Source organism: Hipposideros armiger, unplaced genomic scaffold (genome assembly GCF_001890085.2).
Source record: "Hipposideros armiger isolate ML-2016 unplaced genomic scaffold, ASM189008v1 scaffold_102, whole genome shotgun sequence".
In the NCBI taxonomy this organism is placed as follows: Eukaryota; Metazoa; Chordata; class Mammalia; order Chiroptera; family Hipposideridae; genus Hipposideros; species Hipposideros armiger.
Window position 1 is genome coordinate 1557052 of NW_017731452.1, and position 19218 is coordinate 1576269.

The following is a 19218-nucleotide window of genomic DNA, read 5'->3' on the forward strand; positions in this document are numbered from 1 at the left end:
AGTAGCACAAATTGGTAGTTACAAAATATAATAGTCACAGGGATGTAAAGTACAGCATAGGGAATATAGTCAATCATACTGTAATAACAATGTATGATATCAGGTGGGTAATGGACTTATCGGGGTGATCACTTTGGAACTTATGTAAATGTCTAATCACTATGTTGTACAGTTGAAACTAATATAATATTGCATGTCAACTGTAATTAAAGAATAAAAAAATTAAAGAAAAACATATGTGCACTAGTACATCCCTACATTTACAATACCATGATCACAAATAAAAAGATTAACAATCCTTTCCTAATATTATCTAATACCAGTCCACATGGAAGATTTCCAGTTGACCCAGTGTGTCTTTTTAAACTGGTTGTGAATTGTGTTTAGTTAAGGAAAAAAAAAAAATCTTTCAAATGTTAAAACAAAATTATAATATGGGATTTGGGAATTGGAGTTATTTTCTTTTGATTTCTAATAGTTTTAGTCCATCATGCACTGTCCGCCTGTTTGGAAAAGTGAATGGAAGTTAACTTCAGAATAAATTAACTTGGCAATTTTTTGTTAGGAACTAGAAACTAATCACTCCATTAGTGGCTCTTAAGTTTGAGTGAGCTTCACAGAGGAGCCTGGAAAGCACAGTGTGCGAAACCCCACCCCCAGGGCCTCTGGTTCTGTGGGTGGGAGGAGCTGAAATTGTGCATCTATAACAGGGTTCCAGGTACTTCTGCAACTGGCACTCAGAGGACCACACCTGGAGAACTACGGCCTTGGATTATACTTTCTACAACTTCTATGCAGACTTTTAGCTATCTTAACTTACGTATCTGACCGCCTAACCTGGTCCTATAAGGTGCTTACATTTCTTATTTAATAATTTTGAGAACCTACTGTGTGCACGCTGGGTTCACATTCCAGCTGACAGGAGGGGAAAATGGAGTGAGCACATACCTCTCTTTTTAAAGGTTATGGGCAGGTTTGTGCAGAAGGTGGCTGATAGTGGCTGATAGCAGCTCCCGAGAGCCAGCTGTTAACTTCTCAGGAATTACATGAGTTGGTGATTAAACACAGCCTTTAGTAAAAGTTAAATTACAGAAATTCATAATTAAACAAATTATACTAAAAACAATGGCAGCAATTACTCGAAAATCAACCCTCTTTAATTATATCATTGTATTTTACTACTATCTTTACTCTTATGGTCATTTACTCCCACTGTTTATGCATGGAAACACTATATAATGGTATGCTACTGCGTATCTTTTCCTGACAGTGAAGACAATTCATGTTGGTAGCTTGAAATCAATCATGGTGGGTATATTTACCCTGCAGACATTGGTAAAGACTGCAGCCAGGCCTTAATTTATTGTTTAATTGTCTACACCAGGAGCTGGCAAACCAGCCCACAACCTGCTTTGGTTCAGTCCGATTTTTTTTTTACATTTTTAAGTATAGAAGGAAGGAAGGGGGTAGGAGGAAAGGAAGAGGGAAAGGGAGGAAGAAAATATGTGACCAAGACAGAGTGTATGTGGCTGCAAAGCCTGAAATATTTATTAGCAGGCCTTTACCAAACCTGATGGAGGAACTAATAATGCAAATGAAACAGAAAAGCTCTGTTGCGGGTTGTCAGCTGGGTGTCACCCTCAGCTTATAGGAGCAGCCTCACTCCTTGTCATATGTCCCTGTCTAGCTTCAAAGCAAGCAAGGAAGACACCCCTTGTGTTGAATTTTTCTCAGGCCTTAAATCTCTTTGGTCCGGAAGTGCCCAGTCCCTGTGAAGGCGCATGGGAATAGGACAGACCCACTGAGGCGCATCTCCCTTTCTTGAGGTCAGCTGGGCCAGACTGAAAGTGTAATCCCAGTGTGCTCTCCCATCCTAATTATAGGTCCTGCCCCCTAATCAAGAGGATGGATTACAGGTGGCTTTGGGTCATAGGGTCATTCCAGAATCCTTCCTACTACAAGGGAAACCTCATAGTTTCTGCCACATCTACCTTTTAAATTATTATTTTGAGAATAAGATTGTGGATATATAATGAATGTATAGNTGAGCTGTTGTTCAGCATCTTAGCTGTAGAGGGCAGTGTCACTGGCCCTCATATGTGGGATCCGAACCGGGACCTTCTGGCGTCCCAAGCCAGCTCTTAACCAACGCGCCACTCGGCCGGCCCCCAATTTGTACTTCTTAATCCCTTCACCTTTTTCACTCAGTCCCCCAAACGGTCTCCCATCTGGAAACCATCAGCTTGTTCTCTTTATCTATGAGCCTGTTTCTGTTTTGTTTATTTTGTTCTTCAGATTCCACATTTAAGGGAGTTCATATGGTATTTGTCTTTCTCTGTCTGACTTATTTCACTTAGCATAATACCCTCTAGGTCCATCCAATTTGCTGCAAATGCATTCTTACTATAAAGTAAGCTAGAGAGAAAAAATTTTATTAAGAATATCATAAGAGATGACGCCAGCTGAGTGGCGCGTTGATTAAGAGTTGACTTGGGACACCAGCTCTGAGCAGCAGGGCCCTGGTTAGGATCCCACATGGGCCAGTGACGCTGCGGCCTCTACTGCTAAGATAGTGAAAAACAGCTCGACCTGGAGCTGGGGTGCCGTGAGTCACCCAGCGATGGCATAGGCTGCAGTGGGGCTGCAGTGGGCTGCTGTAAGCTACCATGAGTGGCTGGCAGCCAGCGTGAGCCACCGTGAGTGGCCATCCAAGGGCCAGCGACCAGTCTGCCTCAGCTGGGAAGAGCGCAATGATCACAATACCAGCATGGGCCAGTGAAGCGACATCTTCCACAACTAGACTGAAGAACAAAAGGACAAAAACTTGTCTGTTCCCCTTCCCCGATTCCCCAATGCTGTTTCCTCCCTCAATTCCCCAAGAAAATCTTTTAAAAAAAAATCATAAAATACATTTACAGTATTTTATGTATGTATTGAAAATAATCCACAGATAAGTGGGCCCATGCAGTTGAAATCCATGGTATTCAAGGGTCAACTGTAATTGTTTTTCTTAGTGTCCCTTTGCAAAAATTGTAGCATTTTGCTGATAATAATTTTCTCCAGATTCTTGGCGTTAACATCCACCTGCTCTCTATTGATCTCCCAGACAACATGTTCATAAGGACCGTATTTTGCTTGTTCCCATCTCTACCTCTGCTCCCAGTCTGGTATGCTATCTATGTATGCTGCTTTTGTATGTCTAAAATGGCTCTTGACAGCAGTACCTGCATTGAGGCCATAAGTACAGCTATTTCTAATAAACTCTTTCCTTAATATACACACTAAGTGGAAAGAATCTGTTCCTTACAATTTTGACTTGAGAACTTATCATGAATTCTAATTACGCTGTTATTGTTTACAAGACTTTGCACAAGTTACTTAATTTCTCTACATCTCACTTGCACCGTGGGTCAAACCAGGGAGTGCAACAAATACCTCCTATTGTTGTCATGGAGATAAGAGGAGGGTTAGTTAGGCACAGATTCTGACATAAGGTTCAGGATACCATTCGACAGAGAAATATTAATGACTGTTGCTGTTAGGAGTATACTTAGAATAAGACTATATTAGTAATACATTTACTTATGTTGTTTTAAATTTTAATTTGACATTCTTTAACTTTCCTCTAGAATCCTAAAAAAATTTTACTTGGGTTTGTGGTACTTACATGGAATAATCATTTTTTAAAATGTGTTATGTCCTACCTTAATTAAAGCCATTAAAAACACATTTATATAGTAAACTTAAAGGTCATAAATTTTGCATTTTATCTCAGTTGGGAGTACTTATAATGACAGTCCTTTCACATATACTTATATACTCCCAACAGATGGCCAACAGACATATGGAAAGATGTTCAACATCACTAATCATCAGGGGAATGCAAATTAAAACCACAGTGAGCTATCACCTCCTCGTGCTTGTCACAATGGCTATCTTCACTAAATCAACAAACAAGTGTTTGGAAGGCTGGGAAGGAGTTGCCCAGATGAGTGTGGGTCGGGGTAAGAAACTGACTATCTCCCCAGACTATGCCTACGCTGACACTGGGCACCCAGGCATCATCCCACCAAATGCCACTCTTGTTTTTGACGTGGCGCTTCTAAAAGTAGAATGGCAGGAACGGCCTCCTCCCTGGGCTCCCTGTTCTTCCATGTGCCATGGGGGGGATCTGGCGCCCCGAGACGCGCACACGCGAATCTGTACAGAGCTTTTCCTGATGTTCCCCTACTTTTATTTTTTTTTAGTTACAGGTGTACAAAACAAAGTAATACTTATCCTTTTCACCCCTCACAAAGTGACAACCCCCCTCCTCCCATCCACTGCTCCCCATCCCCAATATCATACATATCTATTACAATTCCATTGACTCCATTCCCACACTCTACTCCACATCCCATGACTATATATGTATTAAGTTACAGTTGACATATAATATTATTCAACGGCAGCTTCAGATGTACAGTGCAGTGGTCAGGCCTCTACACCATCCGTGAAGTGGTCTCCCTAACAAGACATGAGTCCATCTGGCCCACTAAAAAATTTTTACAACATTATTGATTCGATTCCCCAGACTGTCTTTTCTATCCCTGAGGCCATATTGCAGTTACCAGCTTATGTTGTCCCCTACACTCTTTGTATAAACATCTGCCTCTACTGAATGTGTCTGTCACCCAGCTTCGCTCTTCCCCTGTCTCCTCCTATGTGCGCTGACCTAAACTGTATGCCCTGCACCTCAAGTTACCCATTTTATTCTGTGTTCGTTTGGGGGTAAAGATTCAGTCTTTTGGATCTATGTTTCCAATGAAGTATTAGTCAAGTATTAACAGCACAAGTAACGGGTTAACTTTAGGAATCAGCGTGTGTGTGTGTGGGGGGGGGGGTTGTAAGGATCTTTATTTTATTTTATTTTGGGTTAAAGCGTTATCTATTATGTATTAAACATTCCTGCTGCTGCGCTGCAAAGCCATAGCAGATTTGAGGCGCTGTTGAGGGCCGAAGTATTCTCTAAGTTGAGAGATGTCCTAGGGGTGAATTAAGAGCCCTACCCAAAATGAAATGGGGAAGGCCCTCGCCTCCACTGCCCCACCCCACTCCCCCCTGAAGCCCTCTGCCTTTTAAAAGCAAGTCATTTTCAGTGCGATGTTGGACACTACAGATAACTGTCCTTGGGCCAGCAGGGACCTCTGAAACCTTCTTCATGGCCTGGCCTTCTTTTTCACCCCCATCCTGTGGTTTTTCTAATGGATATTCAGGACTTTTATAATCTCATAGCTATCCAGGCTCTATTTCCTAAATTTTAAGAACTTGAGTCAAAAGTTTAAATCGGGGCCGGCCGAGTGGCGCATTGGTTAAGAGCTGGCTTGGGATGCCAGAGGGCCCCCCNGCGGGAGTCCCACCTTCAGTGAGCAGTTGCGCCATGCTGCTCTCCAGGGCACGGATCTCCCAAGCCAGTCGCTGCTCCAGCATCTGAGAGGAGAGAGAAGAGGCCTGTCCGTCTCACTGTCCTCCTGGCCCCCTCCTCCTTCTCCCCTCTCAGAAAGTCCTTACCTGAATTAGGTCATTCATTCATTCATTTAACTATTAACTCAATGTGCAGTTTCTGCTCTGGCTGGGTGCTGTTGGAGATGCATTTCCCCCCAATCGCTCCCCATGTCCTCGTGTACCTCTCAAATCTCATCTCTTCCCACTTTCATCTTCCCTGCTCACCCTCCCCTTTGCTCTTCAACTGCCCCAGGCACAGTTCAGCCTCAGGGCCTTTGCACTGGCCTTTCCTTCTGCCAGGAACATTTGCACCCAGATACCTGCTTATTTTCTTGTTTAGAGTCTGGGTATGACTCCCTCTGTTCCCAGCCATCGTGGGGACAGCAAATACTTGGCCCCTTGTATTCCCTCCTGTCTCCTCCTGCCTGAATGCTGTGGGATGCATCCGGCGCCATTAGCTGAAGGAAGGAAAGGCTTGACCATGGCTTTTTCAGGGTTCCCATTTGCCACCGCAAGGTGAGCACTCTGGGTGAGCAGGAGGGAAGCAGGATCAGCAATGGCTACTGCACCAGTCCGGGCAATGATGTGGCAGTGGGGAATGGTGAGAGGGGGCCAGATTTAAGATAAAAGCTGAAGGGTTGAGTGGATGGGTGAGAGGAAGAAAGGAGTCAAGGGCTTTCCCATGGACTTGGGCCTGAGCAGTAGGTGGACCTGAGCAACCAGCAGAGACACTGAGGCCAGGAGAGGAGGGGCTTTGGTTAGAGGCAATGAAGAAGGCTCACCTGGAATTCCCAGAGGTCCTTGTGCTGGCCCATCAAATCCTCCAGCTGTTCGTGGTCATGCAACCTAGAGGCCCACCCCCAGGAATGAGAGAACACCTGCTAGGACCAACATCCAGCCTGGTTCAGTCTGGGGCTTCCTCATGCACAGACTTTAGACCTTTGCCTGATGGTCCCTCTGCTAGGAGCCCCTTTCTGGGCTTTATTCTCCAAGCCTGGGTTCCAGCAGCTCCTCTTCCAACAAACTCTCCCTGATGCAAGTTCCACTCCCATTCCCCACCCCGTGCCACACCAGGTCCTAGACCCGGGGCGACCCCAGTGGTTACCCCAGGTTCCTCTGTTTACAACTCTCTTCAATCTGAGAATTATGGGTAGAAATTTGGTCCATGTACTCATGCAACATGTGCTTCCAGGGAAGAGAAAGAAAGACAGCCTCAGCCATATTCTCTGAATGATCCCCCACTTCCTCCTGCAGGAGTGGGTCTGGGGGCCTGTTCGTAACCTTCATCATTTTCCTTTCTTCTACTGATTGAACGTGAAACTTTATGGGCCTCTGTCGAGCCCATCGTCCTATCCATCCTGTCCCCCATCAAACCATGCACCCCCCCAAGAAAACTTTGTGAGGGGAGAAGTAGTTCAGCTTCATAGATTCTAAAGTCCTGGCTTAAAGCTTGGATCTGCTATTCCACTGTGAGCCTGGACAAGTTACTTAATCTCTCTGGGTCTCTGTTTCCTTATATGTAAAATGGTGGTAATGATGGGAGGGTGACATTAGCCCTTTAGTTATCATTGTGAGGATTAGGTTGATAAATGAACATCAACTGCTTATCAGACTGCGTGTGTGTGTGTGTGTGTGTGTGTGTGTGTGTGTGTGTGTGTGGCGTAGTTAAGCATACACACACTTTAACTATCCACTACGTTTTCCCACACAATTAAAATCATGGTGCACCAGAGTATGAGACCTCTGGCCACAAGAACGTGTTAAGTAAAGGTTCAAACGATGGAGAGATGGACAGATAGATGGTTGGAAGGACAGCTAATTGGATGGGTAAATGGTTGGATGAAGAGATGATGGCTGGTTAGAGAAATGAAGAGTGGGGGGATGATGGCCAGATAGAGAAATAAAAAGATTGCTGGAGAGATGGATGGATGTCTGGGTGGATGACTGGGTGAGTAAATGAAGAGCTAGATGGTTGGAAAGATGGAGAGAAGAGGCATGAATGATTGGATGGATGAAAGATGATTACATAAGAGGCTGGAGAGATAATGTCTGACTGGCTGACTGGATGAGGGTTGGATAGTAGGACAGATGTATTGATGGATGAATGGATGAATGGCTGAGTGGGTGGATGGGTGGGTAGATGGATGACTGAGGGCCTAAATGAGCAGACAGATCATTGAATGGGTGGCAGAAGAGCTAGCTAACCAATAGGGAAAGACTTAGAATAACACCAGTAGATGAAATTTATAAAGAAAGTAGCAATGAATGATTAAATGAGTAAGTTAATCTTCATAGCACCATGTAATATCAGAGATGAACATGGGAGTCTCTTGTCTAGCTAGTCTATTTTCTAGAAAGAGGAAATGAGGAGTGTGTGTCCCAGATTTATTTCCCTGTCTCTCACTCCCTCCTCTTTCAGGCTGGGGACTAACGTGGGGAAGTGCTGGGCAGGGCCTCTTACCTCTGAGCCTCGCTTTCCTTCGTTTGGCAGTGGAGGATCCTCAGCGCCTCTGTAGGGAGACGAGCCAGAGGGCCCTGTGAGAGCTCTTGGGGAGTCAGGCTTGGGGAGGGGTGATGGGCATCGGGGGGCACTGGCTTTAGTGTTTACTTCAAGTTAAGCAGCAGGCAAGGGAGAGATGTGAGTGGAGGGAAGCACCCTGACTCAGGTTTCAGTGGGGTTCTTCGGGCTGTTCTGGGGACCGTGGGCTTTTGTGGGGTGATGGGGTGGAATAATGAAGGCAGATCAGATGGTAAATAAAACAAAACACAGACCTTGCTTTTTGCTCAAGACCTCCTCTAGGTGCACTTTCTCTCCATTCACTGGAAAACACAGTGACAATTTGAGCCTCCAAGGAAGGACAACATCCTGTGTCCCCACTGCAACTTCATGCCCAGGGCAGGTCCAAGGTCACACAGAAAGTCTAGTACAGCCCCAGGGCAGGGGGTGTGTTCTTGCCACCCTGCACCCATCTCCTTCTGGGGACCATGCTGATTCAGCTTCTGCCCCTCGCTGCCCACGTTCCCTGCAAATGCCAAAGGAGCAGAGACCCTGCCAAATGCACAAGGTTTATACTGAGGGGAGAGATGACTAGAAAGAAGTAAATGCACCATGTCACATGGAAATAAAGGCTGTGAAGAAACAAATCAAGCAGGAGGGTGAGAGTGACAGAAAGAAGGTGGTATTCTATTTTCACACGGGACCATTAGGTAGGGTGAAGTCTGAGCTGAGAGCTAAAAGGTGACTTGAGATAGCCAGAGGCAATCTAGATTAGAGAGGATAAGAGCACTGCGGGTAGAGAGAGCAGCCCCTGCAAGGACCCTGAGGTGTGCACAGGAACAGCAGCAGCGGCTGTGGGATCTCTGGTCCCTCTTTGGCTCTCACTTACAGGAGTCCAGTTCCCTGCGCAAGGCCTCCCAGAGATCTTGGGCTTCTCCCAGCTCCTCACTGGATTTCTTCTTTGCTGGGCCAGTGAAGGGAAGAAGGACACTGTGTGAGTGCAGCCTCTAGCCTTGCCATTCTCTCCCAGATTGTGACACGGCCTGCTCATCTTCAAACAACCTGGAGGGGGCTGGCTTTTACAGGTGAGGGAGTGAAGGTATTCAGGTCCTTCCTGGCCAGCTGGCCGGGTCCCCGAGTTTACCTTGCTGAAGCTCATTAATCCGGTGAATCAGGTCTCCTATCTGTGGCTCCAGGCTTCCCTCTGCAGAAGGAAAGAGAGCTTGAGCCAAAGAAGACAGATGCCTGGCTGTCCAAGGTAGGTGGAGGGGGATGGGTGTTGGCACTGTTGTCTCTGCTACTGTCAATCAACATGCATTTATTGAGTGCCTGCAGTATGCTGGTCTCTGTAAGATTTCCCCAAGCAGGGCCTACATTCTGGGTGGCAGAGACGGACATTGAACAAAGAATATATATATATATATATATATATATATATATATATATATATATATATATGAGAATGAGGGTGGCAGTAACTGCTGTGAAGGAAAATAAAGTGAAGCAAGGGGTTGAAGACTGAAAGAATAGAAGGTGCTTCTTGAGATATGGAAAGNCCTCAATTTGGACCAGCCATATTCTAAGTGCTCACTAGCCACATGTGACCAGTCACTGTCATATCTGACAACACAGCGGTAACCTACAACTCAGTCTTTTGCCATTCTCACATTCTAGTCAGCATTCCCAAATATCAGCCTCCTGTCTTTCTATCTCCCCTTCCAAACCCACAATCCGAACACAATAAAGATGAAAAGGCTAAAAAACATTCCCTGACTGGAACGCCATTTGGTCCTTTCCTTTCCGAGGAATAGCTTTAACAATGCTCTTAACTAAGCAGCAGATGAGAAGGGGAAACGTGTGAGAGTAAAGAAGTAATCACCGAAAGTATAGGCATTTGGGGATCTCTAGGAATATGGAATAAATCAATTTCAGACGGGAGAAGGAAAAAGGTTAAGAATAAGATCTCTCAGCACAGGGAAACAATTAACACTTAATCATCAAGTAGTCTTCAGATCCAAGGCATTTCGGTGCCATTTCACACACAAAAATGCACAGGCGATAATTGAAAGGGGCGTCTATTTTTATTGTTTTCAGGCCTTTTACCAGGGAGATGAAGTGGGTGGAGTCAGTCCCCTCTCTGAGAGTTCAAACTGGGAGAGGCACCCTGTGCACCAACCATTTCCTGCACCGCATTCACATGAAGGGCAGGTTAGCTTATTTAAGGGTTCAGGGGAGGCTGCCGGAGGAGCGGGGAGATGGCCAGGTTTACAAGTGCTGTGCAGTTGGTATCACCATTTCACAAATTTGGTGATTGAGTTTTGGAGACATTAAACAATTTACCTGAGCAGGAAGCTTCCCAGTCAATGAGCAGGGAAGCCAGGATTTGAATCCTGGTAGCTGGACTAAGGCAGGTGGGCAGTGTCAGTGGAGCCAGAGATCAGAACCTAGGCCTGGGGTCAGCTGGGCCTGGTGTGAGTCACGATACAGGGATTAAAGCATCCTGGGCCTCATCTGTGCACTTGGGATATTAATAGCAACAATGGCGAGACCCAACATTTATTGTGGGTTTACTGTATACATTCACTGCCTCAATTTTCCTCATCTCTAAATTGGGACTAACAAGGAGAGTAATGAGAATAATAAACAATAGGTACCATTTATTGAGCATTTATTGCATTAAATCTGTTCTAAGGGAAATACTCACCTTGGTGTTCCTCATCTGTAGCCTAGGAATAATAATAATAATAATAATAACAATAAATCATATGAACCATTTATTAAGCACTTAATAAATTATAAGCCCCTGTTCTAAGTGATTCACACACCTCAGTTTCCCTCACTGATGGACTGGGAATAATAACAAATCATCATCATCATAAGTGATAGCTCACATTTACTGAGTGTTTGCTGTGTGACAGACAGGGCCCATTCTCAGAACTCGCTACTGACTAGCTAGACACTGCCCAACTTCCTGGGTCCTAACAATTCTTCCATATCATCACCCCTCACTCTTCACCTCACTGTGCCTCACAACACTGACCTCCTCCACATGCTCCTCAAACACAGCTAAGCTGGTGCTCCACACACACACACACACACACACACAGCCGTTGCATGTGTCGTTCCCTCTCCCAGATGCCCACAGGGCGCTCTCCCTCACTTCCCCCTCACCTCCCTACTCAGACATCACTTCCTCAGTGAGACTCTCTGACCATGCTATTTAAAATCCAGGGCCTACAAATAGTGTCTGCTACAAAAGATATTCAGCAAATGCTTATTTAATCAATACGTGCTTACTAAGTGGCATCAGGCTGGTGCAAGGTGCTTTTTGGAATTGGGTACCCCACACCAGCCCCCTGAGCTGCTGACATACAGAACACACCTGCTGGGTAGGTAAGGGCAGAAGCCGGGAGACCTGGGGAAAGCGTCCCAGATGAGGGCACAGCAGGACAAAGGCTCTGAGATGACAGTGTGCTTGGAGAAGGGTGGAAAGCTGGAACTGAATGTGGGAGGGGGAGCCCAGGTAGGCGGGCAGGTCTGTGAGGTCCGCGAGGTCAGCGGGAGTCCGTGGGGAATGCAGGGACTCTGGGAGACAGGGATTTTACTCTGAACCACAGGAGACCCATGGGACCTGACCGGGGTTTTTAACACGTTCCCTTTAGCTTTTGTTGATAAAACAGATGGTTCAGGAACCCGAGATGCGGCGGTGGGGATGGGGTGGCCTTGGCATCTACTTATTCATTGAGCTGCTCAGGAACATCCACAGTATTGAGCTTCCGCGAGAGCCCGCCACGGGCCTGGTGGGCGGAGTCCGGCCGAGGCCCCGCCCAGAGTGCCTGGAGCCGGGGCGACGCCCCCCACCACCCTCGGTGACTCCAGGAGCACAGATTCAGCCGCGGAGGTGGAGGACGGTCCGAAATCACAGCCTTTATTTTTTGGCGGGCTTTTAAGTTAGGTGGGGACTAGGTGGGTCCCATTGGCCTAACGGGGCGTCGGAGCCAGCTCCACCCGCGGCTCCAGGTTGTCCTCGTGGCGGGCGCCCAGGAGCTCGGGGCGGGCCTGCGGGAGCCGGGAGTCACTCAGGCTGCGGGACCCGCAGCTGCCTTTGCCCTGTCACCTTCAGCCCCCGGGGGCGCCCTGCCCCCCACTAACTCTCTCTCCGAGGGGCAGTGGGGACACCCGCGCCCGTTCTGTCTCCCTCTCTGCCCGCCTTGCTTCCATCCCAGGCTCCCGACCTCTCCTTTGTCAGCCCGGCCCTCTGGGGTGCTATGGGTCTGGGCGGGGACCTGCCCCCCGAATTCCTCCAGCTCTGCCTTTAGCCTGTGGAGAAGGGGCAGAGGAGAGAGGAAGAAGAGAGCAAGTGGNAAACCAAAAGCTGTATTTTCCACAACATCTGCAGAAACACTTGGCACCCACACACATATACATGAAATATAAAGAACACTTTGCACCTGCCATTTCAAATGCCCAAGATGTCACCTCCACCCTCTTTTGAACAAGGATAATATCCTGAGCCTTTGTTAAAAAGATGACAACAGGCCCCAAGTGGGGCTTATGCTAAGCCCCACATCACCAAACCGAGACTTAACTGAATTACAGTTTCAGCTCTTCCAGAAATGGACTTTTAAACTAGTCAGTCGGGAATCACTTGAGAAGCACTAGTTAGGTAATCGGCCTGACAGACCGCCGCCATCTCTTAAGGAAACTAACTTTGCAATAACCAACCTCTTCTGTGCCTAATAAAACTTGCCCATTCCCGCTCTCTTCTGGCTACGAAAGTCTTTCTGTACCGCTCCACTGAGCTCCTTTCCACCTGCTAGATGGGACACTGCCCCACTTGAATCAATTTTTGCTCAAATAATCTCTTACAATTTTTAATATGCCCCAGTTTATCTTTTAATAGTTCTGGTCTCAGAAGAGGGAACCAAAGGAGACACCCGAGGGCCCCCCAGAAGCAACAAGTAACCAGGAGAAGGTACCTGCTGAGCCCTGAGCTCGCTGCTTTCTCGCTGCCTCTGGAGGAGCTGGGCACGGCCCTCTCGGAGCCTGGGTCCTGGATTCTCAGCTTTGTGTTATGGCCGGTCAGGCTGCTTGAGCATTTCTCTTCCCTGACTGGGCCCGGAAACCTGCCGGAGTCGAACTGGATCTGACTGAGAAACTTACTGGGTCTATTTAAGCTGGAATGGAGCCAATGTGAGGTCTCAGGTGAATAAAATTGTGTTTTAAGGCTGACCAAGCAGGTTAAACTTATCAAAGATAATAGAATTTGAGTGGTCACAGTGGAGGACTTTTAAACCTATTGTAGATAAGCTTATCGAATTATGAGGTGCCTTAGAGAAAAGGGGATCTCCGGTAGGCACTCTATAAATAGCAGAGAAAAATTATTTTTCTTCCTCTACAGTGTCAGGTGACTAAGATGAAACTTGCTGGGACACCCTCCTGGCTGCAGAACCTACAGAAAGAACCCGGGGAAAACTGGCAGAAGCCGGCAAAGGGTAAGAATTCTTACCAGCTCTCCCTGATCTCTATCTGTGGAACCTGATCCAGAGAGAAAAGTAAAATTTCACATTGTCTTTTGAAAATTCAGATTGCGAATTTGTTTTGGGGGTGCCCATTAGTTGTTGAATGTTTCTCCTCCAGGACAGCTTTTTTTTTTTTTTTTAAGAGTTAACGATTGGTGCTTTTTGGCTTTTTTATACCATTGGAGGATGTGTGTTTGGGCATATGCATATGTGTATGTTACATACATACACAGAACACACACACATATTTCATCTATTATCTCCACCAAATACATCTTCTCACCAGAGATTTTTCAAGAATATAAATACTGTAGCAACGTTAATTTTATTATCTTGACAGAACATCTTTTCCCAATAATTGCTCTGTAAGAATTTAATGTTAAATCAGCAAATTTCTAGAGTATTCAGCGGATCTGCTATTATGCAAGATTATGCAATTTCTGTTAAGTGGTGCCCAGAGAGTTACAAACAGGTTAACTTTGTCCAAATATGGATTAATTTTTTTTATGGTTTGATTTCCATACATTGTGAAATGATTACCACACTACATTCAGCTAACATCCATCTTCTCACATAGATTCAATAAAAAGAAAACAAAGAAGGAATAAAGGGAAATTTTGTTCTTATGATAAGAACTCTTGGGATTTACTCTTAACCACTTTCCTATGTATCATACAGCAATGTTAGTTTAGCTATAGTCATCGTACTGTACATTAGATTCCTAGTACTTACTTAATCTTACAACTGCAAGTTTGTACCTTTTGACCGCCTTCTTTCGATTCCTTTTCCCCTTACCCCCTTGCCTCTGGTGGCCACAAATGTGATCTATTTTTCTATGAGTTTTGTGGGGGGCTTTTGTTTGTTTGTTTTTTAGATTCCAAATATAAGTGAGATCACACAGTATTTGTCTGACTTATTTCAGTTAGCATAATGCCTTTGAGGCCTAACTGTATTGTCACCAATGGTAGGATTTTCTCATTTTTTTTTGTGGCTGAATAATATTGCACTGTAGATATGTACCACAACTTCTTTATCCATTCATTCACTGATGGACACTTAACTTACGTGGTTTCCATATCTTGGGTATTGTAAATCATGATGCTATGAACATGGGGTTGCAGATATCTTTTCAAATTAGTGGTTTTGTTCCTTTGGATATAGTCTCAGAAGTAGAATTACTGGATCATATGGAATTTCTATTTTGAATTTGTTGAGGAACCCTCATATTGTTTTCCATAGTGGCTGTACTAATTCATAATTCCATCAATAGTGCACAAGGATTCTCTTTTCTCCGTATCCAAACCAGCATTTCTCTCTTATCTTTTTGATAATGGCCATCCTAACAAGCGTGAGATGAGATTTCACTGTGGTTTTACTTGCCATTTCCCTAATGATTACTAGTGATGTTGAGCATCTTTTCACGTACCTGTTGGCCTTTCATATATCTTTTTTGGGAAAATGTCTGTTTGGGATTATTCCCCATTTTTAAGTTAAGTTACTTGGGCTTTTTGCTATTGAGTTGTATGAGATCTAACTATGTTTTGGATATTTTATTAATCCCTTATGAGATATATGGTTTGCAAATAATGTTTCCCATTGTGTAGGCTGTGTTTTCACTTTGTTGATAGTTCCTTTTGCTGTGCAGGAGCTTTTAAGTTTGATGTAGTCTCACTTGTTTATTTTTTATTTTGTTTCTTGTGCTTTAGGTGTCGCATACGTAATTGCTTTCTTGTTTGTCTCATTTTGCATCCTGACAGCTTAGTGTCCCAACCTGTAGGTTGAGGGCCCCCAAGTTGTGGCCAGACAGAAATACAGGTTGCATTCCATCTGCCATTAGGGTTTTGCTGACTGTTGCCAGTTGTCGGGGGAGTTGTTTAAGTCTTTTGACTGTCTTTGGGATTGGCTGTGGATGTTGGTAGGGTGGTAATTTTTGCACCCTCTTTGGGGACATCTCTTGTGTTCAAGGAGTTGTTCAATACTGCCATGAATATTGACTGTTTGTCCCGGCTGAAATCTGACAAGATATTTGAAAGGATTGTTTTTTAAAGTAGCTCCATGGTCAGAAGTTGGCCAAATTGGAAACTGTTTTTCACAGCCAATAGAAACTTTCCTTTTTAGGCCTTTTCCCCAAAGCTAAAATGAAACTATGGACCCAGAAGGAAAGAAAAGCATTCTGAAGACTTGGTGGAGGGATTTACCAAAACATTTCAGACACACAGCTCTAAATCTAGAACATAGGAATCTTTTGATTTTCATCTTATTTAAAGATCTTCTCCCTGATATAAAGAAGCAAATTGAGGATAAGGTAGTTGGATGCATGGGGTAGCCTCCATGGCATTCAGTAATCTTTCTAACAGACTGCTGTCATCGCCTAAATGAAGGTGACCTTGCAATAACCAACCAGCATTTTTTTCTAGGATAACTTCCTTTCCCCTGCTCCCTTCTTCTTGTAAAAGTGTGTCATTTGTACAGCAGCTCCTTGGAGCTACCTTTCCATCTGGTAGATTGAATGCTGCCAGATTCATGAATCATTGAATAAAACCAATAAAATCTTTCAAATTCATTCAGTTGGATTTCATTTTCTTTCTTTTTTTTTTAAACAAGATGGAGCAAAAAAGAGAAAAAGAAAAAGAAAAACCTGGACAGACTGGAAAACAATGCAGTGTGCTGTGACATGCAGAGCAGGAAGAATTCTGAACTTGTGGTGGAAAGACCCGGGCTGAAATACTAGTTCTGTCCTGGTTTCAGTTAAGTCACTATAAGTTTCATTTACGACAAAAAATATATGCTTCTGACTGTGTGGGATTACTAGGGTGATGACCAAATGAGGACATGAAAATTCTTGGTAATAATAATAATAATAATGGTTACCACCAACAAAGTGTTTATGATGTGCCAGGTCTTGTTTTAAGCACTTTCTATATAGTATCAATTTATTTAACCCTTACAACAGACCTCTACTTTACAGATGAGGAAACTGAGGCATAGAGAAGTTAAGTAACTTGCTGGAAGTCACACAGCCAGTGTGCAGCAGAGCTGGAAGTCTGCCCCCTGGTGCCCATCGCCTGCCCAGGAGGGCGAATCATCACCCACCTGAAAAGGCTAATGAAGCCTTGTGGCCACTCCCTCTCCTCTGCTCTGTCTAGCACACGGCTCGGGCTGTGCTTGGTGTCCATGTCCCCCAGTCTCCCCTCTGGCTCCTCTGTTTTTCACAGTTGGTTTCTTTCCAGTTCAATTCTTTCAGGCATACCCTTCAGTCTTTTGGCAATGCCGAGCTCCCCCACGTCTATTCATATTTGAACCTGAAAGACAAACAAGGAAGCAAAATTCTGAGGACAAATTAAGGGAACTGAATACAGGGAAGAAGTCGAAACATCTTGAGCTGGGGGATTTTCCTGGATGATCTAATGTCATCACAAGGGTCCTTAAAAGAGGGAAACAGGCAAGTCCAGTCAGAGAAGGAGATGTGATCATGGAAGCAGAGGTCGGAGTAGAGTGAGTCAAGGGTTTCAGGTAGCCATGAGAAGCTAGGACAGGTAAGGAATAGCTTCTCTCCAAGGGCCCCCAGAAGGGACACAGCCCTGATGACACCCTGATTTTAGTCCTGCACGACTGTAAGATTAAGTCCCCCAGAACTGAGACTTCTGACCTCCAGAAATGGAAGGTAATACATTTGTATTTAGCCACCAAGTTTGTGGTGATTTGTTTCCACAGCAATAGGAAGCTGGTTGGTCTATCAGAGCCTTCTCTATTCTTCATGACAGTGACTCTGTTCAGGCGGCAAGGGCAATTGTCCTATAAAGCTTCTCACTGTGTCTGTTTCCTATTGATTACATGTAAGTTAAGCATCTTCATCAAGGAGCCCACATGGGTGATGATGTGTGCCTCTCACTCATCACACCAAGAAGATAAGGTCAAACTGTCCCATAACTTGGTCCTTGGTTCAGGTGGTAGTCCTTCAATCTTCCCATTGTAAAGGCACATCCTTTGTCAGAGTGAATAAATAAACCATAGGATAAAACTTGAAGAGCATGTGATTATCCTGCTCTTCCCTCAAAAGTCATTCACGTTTTGGTGGCATGAAAGATGTGTAAAATGTATTCTGGAAGCCTGGTAATTTTGTAGTCTACACATTTTGAGCCCTTTGCTAATGGCATTAGAAAAAAAAATCTTTGTACTAATTTAGTGGTTCAGGGGATCAAATCAGCGCTTTTGCTTGAGCTATCGAGGAAACCTAGTTACACCAAGAATTTCCAAACAATATCCTGCAAATTCATTTTTTCAATTTTTTTTTCTGAATGTAAGACTATGTGATCTGTTCATCCACAAATTGAGATATGTACATGGAGAAGGCATGAAGATGCAAATCCTTGTGTGTGTGCCCTACGCATCCATCTCAGAGTCAGCATCCATTTAAAAAAACGCTATTCCATTCTTCAATGCTGACCTCATGGCAGCAAAGGGATCAAGCTAGTTCAGGACATTAGATGCTCCAGGAACTATGTGGCCTGCAGATAATGGCCACAAAGGAGCCGGGAGCACAGCAGATGGCCCAATCCCCTCCAACACCCTCTAAAAAACAGTGCTGAATAACAGAAATACAATGTGAGCCATAGGTGTAATTTAAAAGTTTTTACTAGACACATTTCAAAAATGAAGGAAAAACAAGACAAAACTAACTTCAATATTTAAGCCCATATATTCATGAAATATTATGAATGTAACTATTTAAAAATATTATAATTTAAACATGTAATCAACATAGAAAATACTGATATATTTTACATTTTCTTGTACCAAGCTTTTGAAATCCACTGTGTAGTTTGCACTTCGGGCGTGCCTCAATTTGGACCAGCCATATTCTAAGTGCTCACTAGCCACATGTGACCAGTCACTGTCATATCTGACAACACAGCGGTAACCTACAACTCAGTCTTTTGCCATTCTCACATTCTAGTCAGCATTCCCAAATATCAGCCTCCTGTCTTTCTATCTCCCCTTCCAAACCCACAATCCGAACACAATAAAGATGAAAAGGCTAAAAAACATTCCCTGACTGGAACGCCATTTGGTCCTTTCCTTTCCGAGGAATAGCTTTAACAATGCTCTTAACTAAGCAGCAGATGAGAAGGGGAAACGTGTGAGAGTAAAGAAGTAATCACCGAAAGTATAGGCATTTGGGGATCTCTAGGAATATGGAATAAATCAATTTCAGACGGGAGAAGGAAAAAGGTTAAGAATAAGATCTCTCAGCACAGGGAAACAATTAACACTTAATCATCAAGTAGTCTTCAGATCCAAGGCATTTCGGTGCCATTTCACACACAAAAATGCACAGGCGATAATTGAAAGGGGCGTCTATTTTTATTGTTTTCAGGCCTTTTACCAGGGAGATGAAGTGGGTGGAGTCAGTCCCCTCTCTGAGAGTTCAAACTGGGAGAGGCACCCTGTGCACCAACCATTTCCTGCACCGCATTCACATGAAGGGCAGGTTAGCTTATTTAAGGGTTCAGGGGAGGCTGCCGGAGGAGCGGGGAGATGGCCAGGTTTACAAGTGCTGTGCAGTTGGTATCACCATTTCACAAATTTGGTGATTGAGTTTTGGAGACATTAAACAATTTACCTGAGCAGGAAGCTTCCCAGTCAATGAGCAGGGAAGCCAGGATTTGAATCCTGGTAGCTGGACTAAGGCAGGTGGGCAGTGTCAGTGGAGCC

General features: G+C 44.6%; 1 protein-coding gene across 1 annotated transcript in view; it reads right to left on the reverse strand.

Annotated features, from left to right (window-relative positions):
• SYCE1L (synaptonemal complex central element protein 1 like) overlaps positions 1 to 19218 on the reverse strand; it is a 67103-nt gene that overhangs the window by 35774 nt on the left and 12111 nt on the right. The window contains exons 3-8 of the mRNA XM_019646406.1: positions 9126 to 9185; positions 8871 to 8945; positions 8257 to 8304; positions 7946 to 7994; positions 6267 to 6330; positions 5400 to 5469 (exon numbers count right to left, since the gene is read on the reverse strand). Of these exons, the coding sequence (XP_019501951.1) occupies positions 5400 to 5469; positions 6267 to 6330; positions 7946 to 7994; positions 8257 to 8304; positions 8871 to 8945; positions 9126 to 9185 (366 nt within the window). The remainder of the gene's footprint in view (positions 1 to 5399; positions 5470 to 6266; positions 6331 to 7945; positions 7995 to 8256; positions 8305 to 8870; positions 8946 to 9125; positions 9186 to 19218) is intronic.